At 35.8% G+C, this 14,947-nt stretch overlaps 1 protein-coding gene across 3 annotated transcripts; it reads left to right on the plus strand.

The window, feature by feature from the left end:
- The first annotated feature begins 5,785 nt into the window (after nt 1-5,785).
- On the plus strand, nt 5,786-6,685 carry LOC126978449 (transcription elongation factor 1 homolog). 3 transcript variants are annotated; one of them, XM_050827245.1, is made up of 3 exons: nt 5,786-6,038; nt 6,178-6,295; nt 6,505-6,685. In XM_050827245.1, exons 2-3 carry the CDS (start codon nt 6,180-6,182, stop codon nt 6,635-6,637), a joined length of 249 nt encoding a protein of 82 aa, XP_050683202.1. In that variant the 5' UTR covers nt 5,786-6,038; nt 6,178-6,179; the 3' UTR covers nt 6,638-6,685. The 3 variants fall into 3 exon arrangements, with proteins under 3 accessions (XP_050683202.1, XP_050683203.1, XP_050683204.1); XM_050827246.1 differs by having other exon boundaries at nt 5,786-5,967; XM_050827247.1 differs by having other exon boundaries at nt 5,786-5,950.
- Nucleotides 6,686-14,947: the final 8,262 nt, after the last annotated feature.

Genomic DNA, 14,947 nt, shown 5'->3' on the forward strand with positions numbered 1-14,947 from the left:
TTACGTTCTTATAAGTTGTTCACAATCACCGGCTGTGACTTCTTGTGCATAAAATACAATATGGCTAATCATCATTCTCAGAGCTCCTAAAAAAAAGAAGGAAAACCGTTGACCCCTAAAGACATCCCTGCAACTTCCCGCTAATTCCATACCTAAACGCTTCATATTGTACTTATAACGATTTTGATCTCTTCGAGCTCTAAAATATAATTTGAGCTGTTTTGAGCTCTGTTGTCTTAAAGAATTAGCTTTCCTATGTTTTTAAGCTCTACGAGCTCAAATATCTGGTAAAAGTTTTTGATAAAAGACTATTTTTAAATTGTCAAATGAGTTTTAATTCTTTCGAAATAATTCCTGTTTTCGGTTTTCTTTCGTGAACGATAACTCACGAATGAATCAATCGATTTAAAGCGGCTTGGTGGCGATCGACGTGTTTTTTTGATGTTAAGAGTTAGTTTTTGGAATCGATCGGTAAAGTAGTTTAAACTGAAAAAATGTTTAGATTGCTGCCTATTATCCCATAATATCTTAAACAACTGTATTAAACACAGAAATATATAGAGGTGTCGAAGCTTAATATGGTGTAATTTGTGGCATTTGCCATATTTTGGCTATATTTCTGTATGACGTGAATTGTCCTTAAGTATAAAATGTCATTGACTGATTGCGATTGTCCACGAAGTATAATCCAGCTATGTTTGAAAGCGAAGAGTTGCTTATAACGTGGTGGACTTAAGTTATCTCCGTATTTTACAAGATTATAGCTGTCATCTGTCAATCTATCTTTTTTTTTTTTTTTTTTTGGAGTTTATGGCCTGTCCTTTGACCTTTATGACCTTTAGGCCCAACCGAGCCAGGTGGGCCGGGACGGTGGAGTGACCAAAACGCAGTCTGTTTATAGTCGTAATAAAGTCCCGATTGGCCATTTTCAATTTGTTATACCATGGTGCCACAGGTAAGTTTGCTTGAATATTTCCATACCATTTACCCTTCTGTTCTTGGTCTTGTTTCCAAAATTCGACCCATAAACTATTGACCTGGTTGTCAATAGATTGATAGCAGTCGGTCAAAGGTACTTTTACTATGGAGCTAACATCCAACATGTTGGTTCCATCACGTGCAATCTTATCTACTGTCTCATTTCCTGTTATGCCCCTATGTGATGGAATCCACATGAAAGAGACCTTTATGCCCTTTTGTGCATAACTAAATAACAATTTTTTTATATTATACAATATATAGTTTTTTTTAAAGTCAAATCTGAGATTGGTTAAACTTTGGACCATACTTAAACTGTCTGTTAAAATTAAAAAATTATTAAAACTATTTATACATGCAATCCACTTCAGGGCCTCGAGGGCCGCATATACCTCTGCAGTGAAAACACTGCACTTAGGGTCCAGAAGAAAACTTTGACCAAACTTGGATTGGGGATCATAAACAGCACTGCGCACAAAGAGCTCACTTTTGCTACCATCTGTATACAAAGTATAGTAGTTATTGTTGGAAAGAAAACTTAATAATTCACAATTATTAAAAATTTTTTTAGTAACAATATTGGTCTCAAATATAATAGAGGAATATGGGTATGAGTAGCATGTCCACTTTGATTGTTTAATTACATTTTTAAAATCTTCATTCATTTGCAGTACAATGAGAGGTAGAACTGGGAAATAACCTTGTAAAAGATCACCTCCCGAAGTCTGCTGAGCCAAGCATTGTACAGGAAAAGGTACTATTTTTTTGAGAACATTATCATTACCAGATAACAGCTTTAGTAAATATCTTTCTATTAGCAGAAGTCTTCTAAGACACAGTGGCATTATTTTGGTTTCAACTTCCATAGCTCGTATGGGAGTTGAACACATAGCCCCAGAAATAATTCGCAGAGCTTTGTTTTGAATTATGTCTAGTTTTTTTACACAACTACTATTTGAATAGGCTAAACAACTGTAGTCGAAGTGGCTTCTGACTATAGATTTATATAGCATACTTAAAACTTTGGGGTCTGCACCCCAAGTCACACCAGCTAAACATCTTATAATATTTAAGCCCTTAAGAGAATTAGTTATAATGTGATTGATGTGTAAATCAAAACAAAGTTTGTTATCAATGACAACACCCAGGAATTTATGATTAGGTACAACTGAAATTGAATGATTATTGTAGAGTATGCCATTAGAGGGAAAGTCTTTACTAAAAATCATGGCCTTGCTTTTGTTGGGGTTAATCTGTAGAGCCAACCTGTCATTATAATATATGTACAATTGATCTAAAGCATTATTTATACTATTTACAGCTCTATCAACATTATGGTCTGTACAATATAGTACAAGATCATCTGCAAATTGTAAAATATTTACACCTTCTATATTTACAAAATTAAGAATTTGACTTGTATATACATTGTACAGCAATGGAGATAATGTAGCCCCCTGCATTGTACCTTTGGAGACCCTTCTTGGACCATGGAGAATATTATTATGCCTTACATACAAAATTCTATCTGTTAAAAAATTAAATAACCAATGGCAAAGTATGCCTGGTATACCAATGTCAGAAAGAACTTGAACCAAAATGCCAGGGTCTACATTATCAAACGCACCTTGAACATCCAGAAAAACACAAACACTGGACTTATTATTTTTTTTGGCATATTTCAGATCTGACAAGAGAGAGATGAAGCTGTCAGCACAACTTCGGCCTCTCCGGAAGCCATATTGAACATGTGGAATGATGTTGTTCACCTCTACATAATACTCAAGACGCATCTTTATCATGTTTTCATTAAGCTTCCCAACACAAGATGACAATGATATGGGACGATATGAGTTAGGATCTTCAGGTGGCTTGTCAAGCTTAAGTAGAGGGATTACACACTGTGTTTTCCAAGATTTAGGAATTTTCTTTAAGTGCCAAAGAGCATTAAGATTAGCTAATAGTTTCTTTTGAACGGACTCATTTAGGTTTTTGATCAAAATGTATGGACAATCATCTAAACCAGGGGTTGTGTTTCGTCTGGATTGTAAACTTGTACAAAACTCACTCCAAGTAAAGGGTTCTATGAGGAAACTGGACTTCTGAAGGCTATTATTAATTTGAAAATAACTTTCTAGATTATCAATAACCCTACATCCATTTTGGGATAATTTTTCTAAGAGAGGGACAACAAATTCGTCATTATATGTTCTGTTATTGCATTTTATTCGTTTAAATAACTTGATGTATTTCCAAATAATACTAACAGGTGTAGTTCTGTTAAAATTATTACAGATGTTCGCCCAACCATTGCGCTTATGTTCTGAAATAGTCTTTTTCTTAACAGCATCAATTCTTTTGTAATTAATGTAATTATCAATGGTTGGGTCCCTTCTGTACAGTTTTAAAGCTTCATAAGTTTTAATAACACTCTGTTCACATGTGTTACTCCACCAAGGTGCTGGAGGTTTACAACGATAGTTATTTGCTTTGACAAACTTTGGCACAGTATCCCTCTTAAGTGTATCAAGCCTTTTGATAAATTCGTCATATGACTGTAATGGATTCTCATTATTAACTTCAAAATTATAAAAAGCAGTTATCGACAGCTCATTGTATTTCGTCCAGTCTGTCTTGTTGTATAAGAATTTTTCAATGGGAGGATTAATTTGGTATCTATCAACGGACAATAAAACACGAGTAAGCGTAGGAAAATGATAGCTCCCCATACAATCATCATGCACCCACCATTCGCATAGTGGAGTGATTGGAGCACTACAAAAGCTGACATCAATAGCGGATGGATTTCGGTTAGGATAATTCATAGTAGTGAAGCTACCATTGTTAAGGACACATAGATCAAATTCATCAATTAAATCGTATAACTGATGACCCCGACTTTTCGTGGTCATACACCCAAATGCCACATGGTGAGCGTTGAAATCTCCAGCCACATATATTGGTTTAGGCAAATCTCTAATTATATCACGCAGTTTACTTATTCTGAAGTTACCATTCGAGGGAGGGCAGTATACACATAAAATCGTTAATTGGTTACCACTTACATATAATGATAATGCCACAGTCTGAATGTCTTGGTAAAATCTGGTTTGAATAATATTATATTTAAAATATGGTTTAATCAAAATTGCTACTCCACCATGCTCATTTCGGGCGTTATGATAGTGGGAATTATATCCTGAAATTTTAAAATGTTGATTGTCTTTCAGCCAGGTTTCATTGAGTAAACAGATATCAACATTTTGTTCAGCTAAAAATTTAGACAATAAGGGTTTTTTCCTATGTATACTTTGAATATTGTACTGAGCTATACATAACTGCTGTATGTTCTGTACTGTACTGTCCATTAATGTGACAAATTTTTTAAAAGTAAGTCTTTAATGAACAGTGTAGTCACAGGTTCATTATCTGTTTTATTACCCAATTCAACTAAAGTTTGGACCATTGCCATCAGAATATTCTTATTGTTTGCAATTTGAGCCTTAAGTTGAGTTTGGTTCAAGTTAGGTTCAGGTACTGTTTTTTTACATTATTTACATTTTTATTTAATTTATATACATTTTGGCTTGATGGTAGAGTTTTAACAATGTTGCTCGAATGTGCAGGTAAAGACGGAAAATCAGATGACTTAATTGTATTAGCCACAGAGGCATAAGTAATGTTACCCTTTTTTTCAAGTATTTTCTTCATTTTAATTGGGCAAGATTTGGAAATGGCCAGGTGAGGGCCACTACAATTGACACAACACAAGTTCTCTTTTTTATCGCAGTCTCTGAAATTATGCTCCCCAGCACATATTGAGCAACGCTGTTTACCATTGCAAATTTTCGCAGGATGGTTGAACTTGAAGCACCGGAAGCATTGCTGCAACGGCGGGACATATTCAAACACCCGGAACGAAAATAGGTCATATTGGATGTTGTCGGGCAGAACATTTGATAAGAAAGTTATACTGACAGTCTCAAGACCTACAGTACTTTGACCGACTTTTTTCATGAATCTTCTCACTGAAATAATTTCATAGATCGAAGACAGTTTCGTATATAAATCTTTGTTCGAAATGTTGGTAGGCACATATCGGATAATTCCAGTTTTTTCTATCTGCGCTGCAGGAATATGCGCCTTCAAGTTGTGCTTTGTTAAAAAGTCAGTATTTGTTATGAAATTATTTGCAGTGTTGTATTGTTTGAAAACAACCGCAATTTTGTTGGCATTGACTCTATGTAAAGCTACCACACCTTTCACCTCTGAAGTAAAAATATGATTTAAGTAAACTGGGCTTTTATTTCCAAGTTTAGCTTGTTGGTCCTGGCTTTCAACAAAAACCTTGAAGTCTGTATTTGTACAGTGTTCAGGATAAAGTCTCAGATAACCTGGCTTAAAAAACGGAGTAAAGTCATCCTCACCGCCGCCTTCTTCAGGTCCACATTCCTTCGCACCTCTTTTTCGAACAATTTTGGTTCGTTTCGGCGTTCCACCTGGGTCCTCCGGTTCATTCATTTTAATAATTAACAAAATGTACAATTATTTACACTGACTAAAATAAGTTTTGGTAATATTAACACAATATATTTTAACGAATAACAGTAAAACTAATTAAATCGACCGCCACGTTTGGAGTTCCCGCTAAGCAGCCTGTCAATCTATCAATGGCTGCACGATTCAGACAATCGAGTGAATCGCTTTTTGAGATTGCTAGGCTGATGTGCGTTAATGGTACTGTCAAGAGTGCCTTGTTGTCAACTGTCATGTGAGTTATAGATTTTACATCCTCTTTGCAGCCTAGGTAGTAGGTACTACAAAACACAAGTTAGAAGTTAAAAACTTACAACTTTTTAAGTTACTTGTAAATTGAGTACTTACAACTTTACTTATATTTTTGTTAAGTTTAAAATGAATACAGTTGTCAGTTACTTCACTCCTCTCATCTGATTAGTACTGCCATTCTAAGGTCCTTTTAAAAGTTTAGAAAGTATAGTTGTTAAAAAATTGCATCCTTCTCTGAGAAAGTTTTAAAATTTATATCTATTGAGTCAAAGGTAATAAAAGGCATATTGAACATTTTCCTTTTACTAGTACCTACGCTTATCATGAATGCACCTTCTTGACTCACGTTCTTGATTTAATCTTAATACTTCATGATTAAACAGATAAAAATGGACAATATAATATTTTCAGAAATGGGACGCCGCAAATCCAATAGAAAGCCGCCTCCAAAACGAAAGGCAATAGAACCACTTGATGAACAATTTAACTGCCCATTCTGCAATCATGAAAAATCCTGTGAAGTAAGAATGTACGTAAGCAAAGTTATTTCGTCACTTTCTTTACTTTTAACAAAAAGTTTATAGTGTTGAAAATTATTTAATGTTAAAGCCTTAATAGCTTCTTTTCTATTTAAAAGTCCTACTTAAAAATAAACTGTCCATCATAACTGTTCAAATTTAAGTTACTAGATTTCTAATATTTTTTTTTTTACAAAGTTCCTATTATTTATTTCAACAGCGTTCGAGGAAAGTTCTCTGCACGTGTTGAATGTCGGGTGTGTCTAGAATTTTTCCAAACTACAACAAATGTGCTGTCTGAACCAATAGATGTTTACAACGAGTGGGTAGATGCTTGTGAAAATGCTAATTAAATTTATCATGCTAAGTAAATGTAAATAAATATAATTAATTAAGTACAAGGTAATTTTACTTGATTTTCCTCACATCTAAACTTTTATGCTATTGATTCATTTTTATATTTTGCACAAATCAATGTTGGCTGTTGTATTGACAACAGCTAACTGCAATTGAGTGGTCAAAATAATAGTTCATTATGGTTGAAATGGTTGCATAGAGATAAGTTTTGATAGAATAGTATATTAACCACTATACAAATTTTGCACAGTACAATTAATAAAATCTTATGATTGTCCAAATTCAATTAATGTTAAATAGGTAATAAGTATGAGTCAGTTGATCTGAGAATGGTTTAGTTTTTATTAGATTTTCATTAAACTTTTTTATTGTTAGCATATTTTATATATTATATGCTAACTTATATTTATATTTTAGGTTATTTACATTTTACCCAAAAATTACTAACATCCCCTAATTATACTAATTCTAAACAAAGAAAAGTCTGTTTAGAATTAGGTATTAACTATTGTTTGAGCAGGACAATATCTGTGAGGCCTTTTAGTATTATACAAATAATTGACAACAACATGACATGTGTGACTTATAATGTTTTTTGTTTGCTGCCATTTGCATGATCTATTTGGGATATATATGAGAATTACGACCAAATTTATTTATATTCCAAATTTTTTAACATTTAGTCATATATAACCATAAAACAAACAGAACTTATACAACTTATATCCTGTATATAATAATAATCAAATTTATTGAGGAAATTAAATTACATTAAGCTATAAATGATGATGACAAGACCTACAATCTGATCAATATTTATATATAAGCACCACTATTATGTACGCATACATTCAATGTATATATATATAACTAGTAGGTACCCGTTGCATTCGCAACTAAAGGTTTTATCTCAATAAAATGTTTAAGTAGGAATAACAGAGAGAGTTGTCATACTGAAACATGCAGGGCAAGCCTGTCAGCCATCAAGTTGGCATAGCGACATCCCATTCTGCACGGACATACACCAAGAAAGGAAAGTTTTTATTAGATATTTGCATCTTATAATAATATTCTTTGATAGCATTACAAAAAGTATGTCTTATATACTTGGTAGGTATTATTTGAATGTTTGTGTATTGATGTTTTTCTCTTAAAAGGTACAATTAAATCTCTGTTTGCACTAGAAAAATATCTGCCTGTCCATATAGTATTACAACAAAATTCTCACGAAATGCATAGAATTATCTGATTATTATATTTAATTATTATTAATTATTATGCATCTATTAACATAGAACCATGATGGTCATTTTAAAAGTTGACTTAGAGCTTATACAAGATGTACTATAATGTACAGATAATTTAAAAATGAATACAGTGGTTAAATCAAAACAACTTCTTAAGCAGTAAGCAAAGAAGGCAACAACCAGAACGACAGATTTTCTGACCAAAGTGCTAATGAAGCTTCTGAATTATTCATCAGAGCAATTCGCAATCACATGGGTATTAACCAACTGCAGTGATGGTCTGATGGAGTGTATGTTATACATGAGTAAGTTAATAGGCTGGTTGAATCATCAAGTCATCTCCGATCAGCTTGATTATTTGTAAAAGGATAATTGAAATGTTAAGCTCTATTTTATACTGAACTCCTCTTCCTCAGACATTCACTCTTGGCAGAGTGGTTGTGGCCGTGGGATTGTCCAATAAATATTAAAATAAAAACCTGACTCAACTAGGTTGCACCTAAATTCATTCATTGCTTCTCTTCCTTTAGTCTTTCCTGTGAACATAATAGATACAGGCCATTTTAAAGTTTTGTAATGTGGTGACTTGAGAATAGTTTAGATATAAATTTGTGACAAAATTGTGGACATTCCTTTTTGAAGTGAGAACTGTTGCTGTTTGCGTGTTGAGCATTGATTTTATGGACATTGATAAAGACTGTGTCTCGCTCAGTCAGAGGAACATTTACCTTAATATACACAATTTTAAATACTTATATAAAATAAACGTTATTTTAAAATTAAAAATATAACATAAAATAGTTATAGTACGTAAAAATAATCATTAAACCTTGATGTAGATTTAACTTCTGTTTTTTTATGTAAGTAAATGAGAGTGGTAGTTGATGTATGCCGTCGATTACGTCATCAATAAAAAAAAATGGTTAAGTGTGAATTGGTTTAGCACAAGAAAGGTTTCGTACCATCGTATAAGATATGTACCTACTTCTTAAATACTATTGTAATAGAATCTTTTTAGGGTTCCATTTCTTAAAAGGAAAAAACGGATCACTATGGTGTCCGTTCCTCCGTCAGTTCGTCCGTGCGTCTGTCTGTATGTCAAGAACCTTTATTTCGGGAACGTGTTGAGGTATCGAGTTGAAATTAAAATGATATACTCAGTCTCTCGAACCTGTGAAAAAAATAAACTTCTAAGTTAACGTTGAAATAAGATAAGGCAGTTTTTACCGTGTGGTGTCGCACCAGAATAACACCATCTCATCTCCTGCCGTGGGTGTAGTAAGAGGCGAGTAAGGGATACATAGAATGGAGGATGGGCAGCAGCATACTTCCGAGATAGCACTACCATCAACTGCGATCGCCAACACTGCAAAGCGTGGCGATTACGGCAAAACCCCCCAAAAAACACGACAGACCATATAAAGTCACGGCCGCCAGTCCCCGGCGGTCCCGCTCGTGGTGGCCACAGTAGCCGCCACATAAGCGAAGGACCAGGGAGTGCTAAGAATCCCCGGGTTCGCAAACGCTACCACCAACGAACACCATTGACCCTGGCAACATATAATGTCAAGACACTGGACGACCGACGAGAAGTTGGAGGAGCTGGAGTAAGCTTTGAACAGACTACGATGGGATTTCGTGGTGTTATCCGAGGTCCGAAGACGGCGAGGTCTCGATAATCGTATATTCCGGACACGTGCTCTACTTCCGGTAGAGCGACTAACTGTCCCAGGGTCGTGTCGGCATCTCAACAGCCATTCACACTCCAACGTCGTCATGTAATACTTCAACGGAAAACTAGGCAAACATAGCGGCGATGAGATGAGAGTGGGGCAATTTGGTTATGAAAATCGGAACGCCCAAGTCCAGATGCTGACTGAGTTAATGGAGAAGTAGGATCTCTATATGATGAACTCCTTCTTTATGAAGCCAGAACAATGCAAATAGAATTGGACCAGGCCCAATGGTGCTACCAAAAATGAGATTGAATTTCGACATTTCGACCAAAAGACATATATATTCAATGATGTCTCCGTGATAAACTCAGTGAAAACTGGGAGTGATCACCGCATAGTAAGTGGCAAATTGAGTCTCAATTCAAAGCTGGAGCGGTCTCGACTGGTGAAGTCCACGCTCCGACCTGCACCCATCCAGATCCAAAACCCGGAAAACTTTCAACTTGAATTGCAAAACCGCTTCGAATGCCTCGGTGACTGCGTTGACTTGGACCAGTATAATAACAGGTTTGAGGCAACTTTTCATACGGCAGAGTCTAAGTTCTTTAAGGCCAGCTGTTCAAAAAGAACCGAATGACTCTACCCTCAAATTGATGGATGTAAGACGCCAAATGACCCTTCAGTCCCCGAACAATGCTTCCCAGTATGGGCACCTGAATAGAACTCCATGTCATGGACTCGCGATATACGCCGCGATAATACAGATTGTGTGAAGGCGGCCATAGAGCGTAACAGAGGCTCAAAAATTTTTCGCACGAGATTTGTCTATGGGGCAGAGCTAACTGACGAAGCTGAAGACCGATGACGGTAGTGTCGTTTCGTCTAAACACGAACTTTAGAGGGAAGTCAAGAAGTTATACGGACAGTTATAAACGACTGCACGGGCACCCGTTACCAACAAGGCTGAAGGCCGAGGAGCCAAATTGACCCGACGCTATACCGAAGAACCGAAAATATCCTATAGTGGTCAGCCTGTACGAGATTAGTATGGCCCTAAAATAGCTTAAAAACAATAAGGCGCCGGATGATGATGGTATTACAGCCGAACTTCTGAGAGTTGAGAGAGGTACATCTGTGCTTAAGATCCTCGAGTAGCTATTCAATTCCATCATCCTCGAGGGCAAAACGCCGCAAGCATGGCACTGAGGTGTAGTGGTGCTATTCTTTAAAAAAAAATATAAAACGCTTTTGAAGAACACTAGGTGCATATCACTTCTGAAGCATGTATTTAGGCTGTTTTCTAGGGTTATCACAAATCGTCATGTGCGCAGGTTCGACGACTTCCAGCCTCCCGAACAAGCCGGATTCCGAAAAGGCTTTAGCACTATAGACCATATCATACATACGCTGCCGCAGGTTATACAGAAGACGGAGGAGTATAACCAGCCACTATGCCTGGCGTTCGTGGACTACGAGAAAGCCTTTGATTCGATAGAGAACTGTGCGATGCTTTAATATCTTCAGAGGTGCCACATTGATTATAGAGATATCGAATCGTGGAAGTTTGTATGGAAAGTCAGTCCATCTCCAGGATCAGTTCTCGAAGCCTATTCGAGTGCAGCTGGGAGTCAGACAAGGCGATGTCATATCGCCAAAGCTGTTCACCCCTGCATTGGATGATGTCTTTAATCTTTTGGACTGGAACAGGCTGAGCATAAATATCTACGGCGAATATATCACTAGCCTTCGATTCGCAGACGATATCGTAATCATGGCAGAGACCGTGGAAGACTTAAGCCATATACTTGACGGCCTCAATACAGCTTCTCAAGGAGTAGGTCTCAAAATGAACATGGGCAAGACGAAGATTAGATATGTCTAATATCCATGTCGCACCTACTCCCGTAACAGTTGGGAACTGTACTCTCGAAATTGTTGACGAGTACGTCTACCTTGGACAAATAATCCAGTTGGGCAGGTCCAATTTCGGGAAAGAGGTTGACTTGTCGAATCCAACTCGGATAGGCAGCGTTCGGGAAGCTCCGTAAAACCTCGCCCAAAATACCACAGTGTCTGAAGACGAAGGTTTTGTTGCTAGGGATGACATACGGAACGCAGACGTGCTCGCTAATTATGGGCCTTATGAGGAAGCTCAGTGTCGTTTAGAGGGCAATGGAGAGGGCTATGCTCGGAGTTCCCTGTGAGATCGAATCAGAAATGAGGAGATCCGTAGGAGAACCAAAGTCACTGACATAGCCCAAATGGTCGCGAAAGTGAAGTGGCGGTGGGTAAGGCTCATAGCTCGACAGACAGATGGCCGTTGGGGCAGTAAAGTCCTTGAATGGAGACCACGTAAGTCAATACAGTCTGCTGCACAGAACATTCTAATAAACTCCTGACAGATCCGTGTCCTCCTACCGCAGCCCCGCTCTCGCCTCCTATAACTGTTACGACACAAGCATATCTCACCTATAACTAGTTATGTAGTTCTAGTCTTATCAAACTACCCTTGAGTTACGTCCTTTCAAATAAAAAAAGAATCATTGAAATCGGTTGGCGTGATATTGAGTTATTCGTCCATTTGTCGCGCACATACTTAATGCAAATTCAAGAATTTCAACACACGTCACGCAATATCCACTCAGAAAATAGGCAGTGTCACGTTAATATCAAGCAAGCACTGCCTAAACTAAATGTCTAAAATACAAGATAGAAAAAAGTCATAGAATAAAATGGCAGTATATAGAGATCCTGCAATGACATGTAAATAAACATTGAAAAATATCGTCTTGGGTTTACAAATAAAAACGAAGCAACTTTTTTCTTCGCCTATTTAAGTAAGTGTCAGTATTCCTTGCTGGTTGCTGTAAGGATAAAGGCGTATATGCCAACGCTCCACAAGAATTATTATTTAAAGTGTTAAAGTGAACGTAGTGTGCCTAAGAGGTATACATTTTGTGAAATATAAAAATAACTAATTAAGTGCCACAACTATGTCTCTAAAAAGTGAGTCAAATCATATTTTTAGAATAATTTCAAATGAAGCATTTATTAATGTATGAGTGCAAATTACACGCCGCCATATAGCTCCAAATAGTATGGACCGGTTGAACCGGTACGATTGCATTCGGAAGCGGGTTATTCATTTAACTTAACCGGCCAAACTTTCAAGCTTAAAATTTATAGACCTGTTTACATGATTACCAGAACATAATTTTATGGCTACATTTGTACTGCCTTATCTAAATTAAAAATTATAATTAAACTTACTTAATATGTAATGCTTTGATGAATTGACGTAATACTGAAAATCGACGAAGTACTTTTACAACGGAAGATCAGTTTCAAATGTTATATGACATAATAAAATACGAAATGAGAGAACAGTCACAAATAATTATGGCAAACCTAAAATTGGATTATCTGGTAAAACATATGGTAAACTTGAAATTAGAAAATTAACAACTACGTAGGAAAGAATTAGAAAGCTGGAAGCGAGAAGCGAAAAAATAACACTATTATTTTCGGATAGCAAGAAATTGAAAAACCAAATCTAGAAATAATGTACAATGTATTTCAAAACTATTCTGGAACAAAAATTGAAAATGATGATATTTAATGGCATTTATCTTTTGGGAAATAAAACATAGCTAAGGAAATAAAAAAAATAAGACATGTGCTAATAGCCTTATTAAATGCATGGAATAAGGACGAAATAATAAAACAGAAAAAAATGTTTAAATTTTCTTAATGATTTAGAGGAAGACTTGACGGAAGATTACACAAAGGGTTGATATTGAAAAGTAAAAGAATGTGTGCACTCCTAATATATCACAAGTTGTTTGTGATTTTTTTTAATCACCCTTTAAATAACACGCAGCTTTAAAAACTGTAGATTCGTTCTCATCAAAAAATAATTGAAAAAAAAAAAACGAGATACCGATCAAAATTCTCCATCCAAATAAAATCAAATCTTAATTTACTACTCACTAAAAATATGCACGTTTAATGGAAAATGTTTATCGTCTTATTCAATAATTTTCACAGGCCCTGAAAAATATAAAATACGATGTTTTAGGTAGGCCAGAAAGAAGTAAGAAGAATCGGATGAGAAATAGAGGAACGCCAAGAAAACATTTTCTAATTTATAAATAGAAACTGCAATCTAGGATGTAGTCTTATATTACAAAATTATAAATGTATAAATACGTAGCTATACAAATTTTGAATAAGATTATAGATAACCGAGAACTTCTTCCTTACTTCAAACTTCGGAAATCAGTTGAAAAAACTTATTTTATAAAAAAAAATATTTAAAATACTTATATTATACTTACTTTCTTATTCGCCGTACCTGATTTGAGAATAGTAAATAAATTAAGTCTGAAATCTTGAACAATATTCCAAAGCTTTACAAAATGGAAAACGGTATTCAATGATATTATAATAAAGTGGAAGTGTTCATTCATGATAGCTTTTAATTAAACAAGAAAAAACACAACAAGTCTGAATTCTTGTATCCTTAACTAAACATTAATCTCAACAACAAAAATAAATCTCAGCTTTTCACTGGTAAACACGCATTTCACATGATGAAAGGTAATTTTTTAACAAATGAAACCATACTTTTGTAAAGGGATTGTGATATTTTTATGATGTCATATTGTTACTGAAATTTTGGAACACCTTTCTATCCACGTGCGCAGATGTAATTATTGTTTTGTTTTGAAGTTGAAACAATAGTAACAATGTATATTATAAAAAGTGAGTTTAACGATTCACAATAAGCTTGAGAGTCATTTAATGATAGGTAAAGTAAAAAGTGAAGTTACCACTCCAGCACACACATTCTAGGCGTGGTTGAAGGCTACCCTATGGCAACTTCAGACTGCCGTCCTGCTGCTGCGCATGTGGAATGATAACCCTGGCCTTTATGTAAAAAGATGGAAGCTGCCCTTAGTAACTTCAGCCAGCCGTCGGAAACTGTTCGTCAAGCCCTATTTCCACGTTTTCTGTTTTCGCGTTCAGAAGTAGAGGGGGTGCTGTTGCACCACTGTACCAGTTGTAATCATTGGATTTGTTGAGCGGCTCAAATTATTAGAGATCCTCTGTGAACCGTGTGACACCGCTATCTAACCTGATTACTGCCGCTGAATTCCACTTTCAAACGATACGCCACAAACTACAATTTGCCGCAGCATTTTGTAATTTGAATTGTCTATCTAATGTTGTGGTATTTTATAAAGTGGCAAGACCATTTACCTACATTTCGCCTTCGGCATATTTCATAACTGCGACCATTTATAAACGGACGACGCCGTCAACAGCGGAATCATACAAACTGCCTGCGACACATCTACCTACTGTATTCAATAAGTCTTGT

Source organism: Leptidea sinapis, chromosome Z, assembly GCF_905404315.1.
Source record: "Leptidea sinapis chromosome Z, ilLepSina1.1, whole genome shotgun sequence".
Lineage (NCBI taxonomy): Eukaryota > Metazoa > Arthropoda > Insecta > Lepidoptera > Pieridae > Leptidea > Leptidea sinapis.

Excerpts from the sequence above, each read along its gene's own strand:
- LOC126978449 (XM_050827245.1), top strand. The coding sequence starts at position 6,180 with ATGGGACGCCGCAAATCCAATAGAAAGCCGCCTCCAAAACGAAAGGCA. Across the intron at positions 6,296-6,504 it reads AAATCCTGTGAAGTAAGAAT|CGTTCGAGGAAAGTTCTCTG; the intron begins GTACGTAAGCAA and ends TTATTTCAACAG.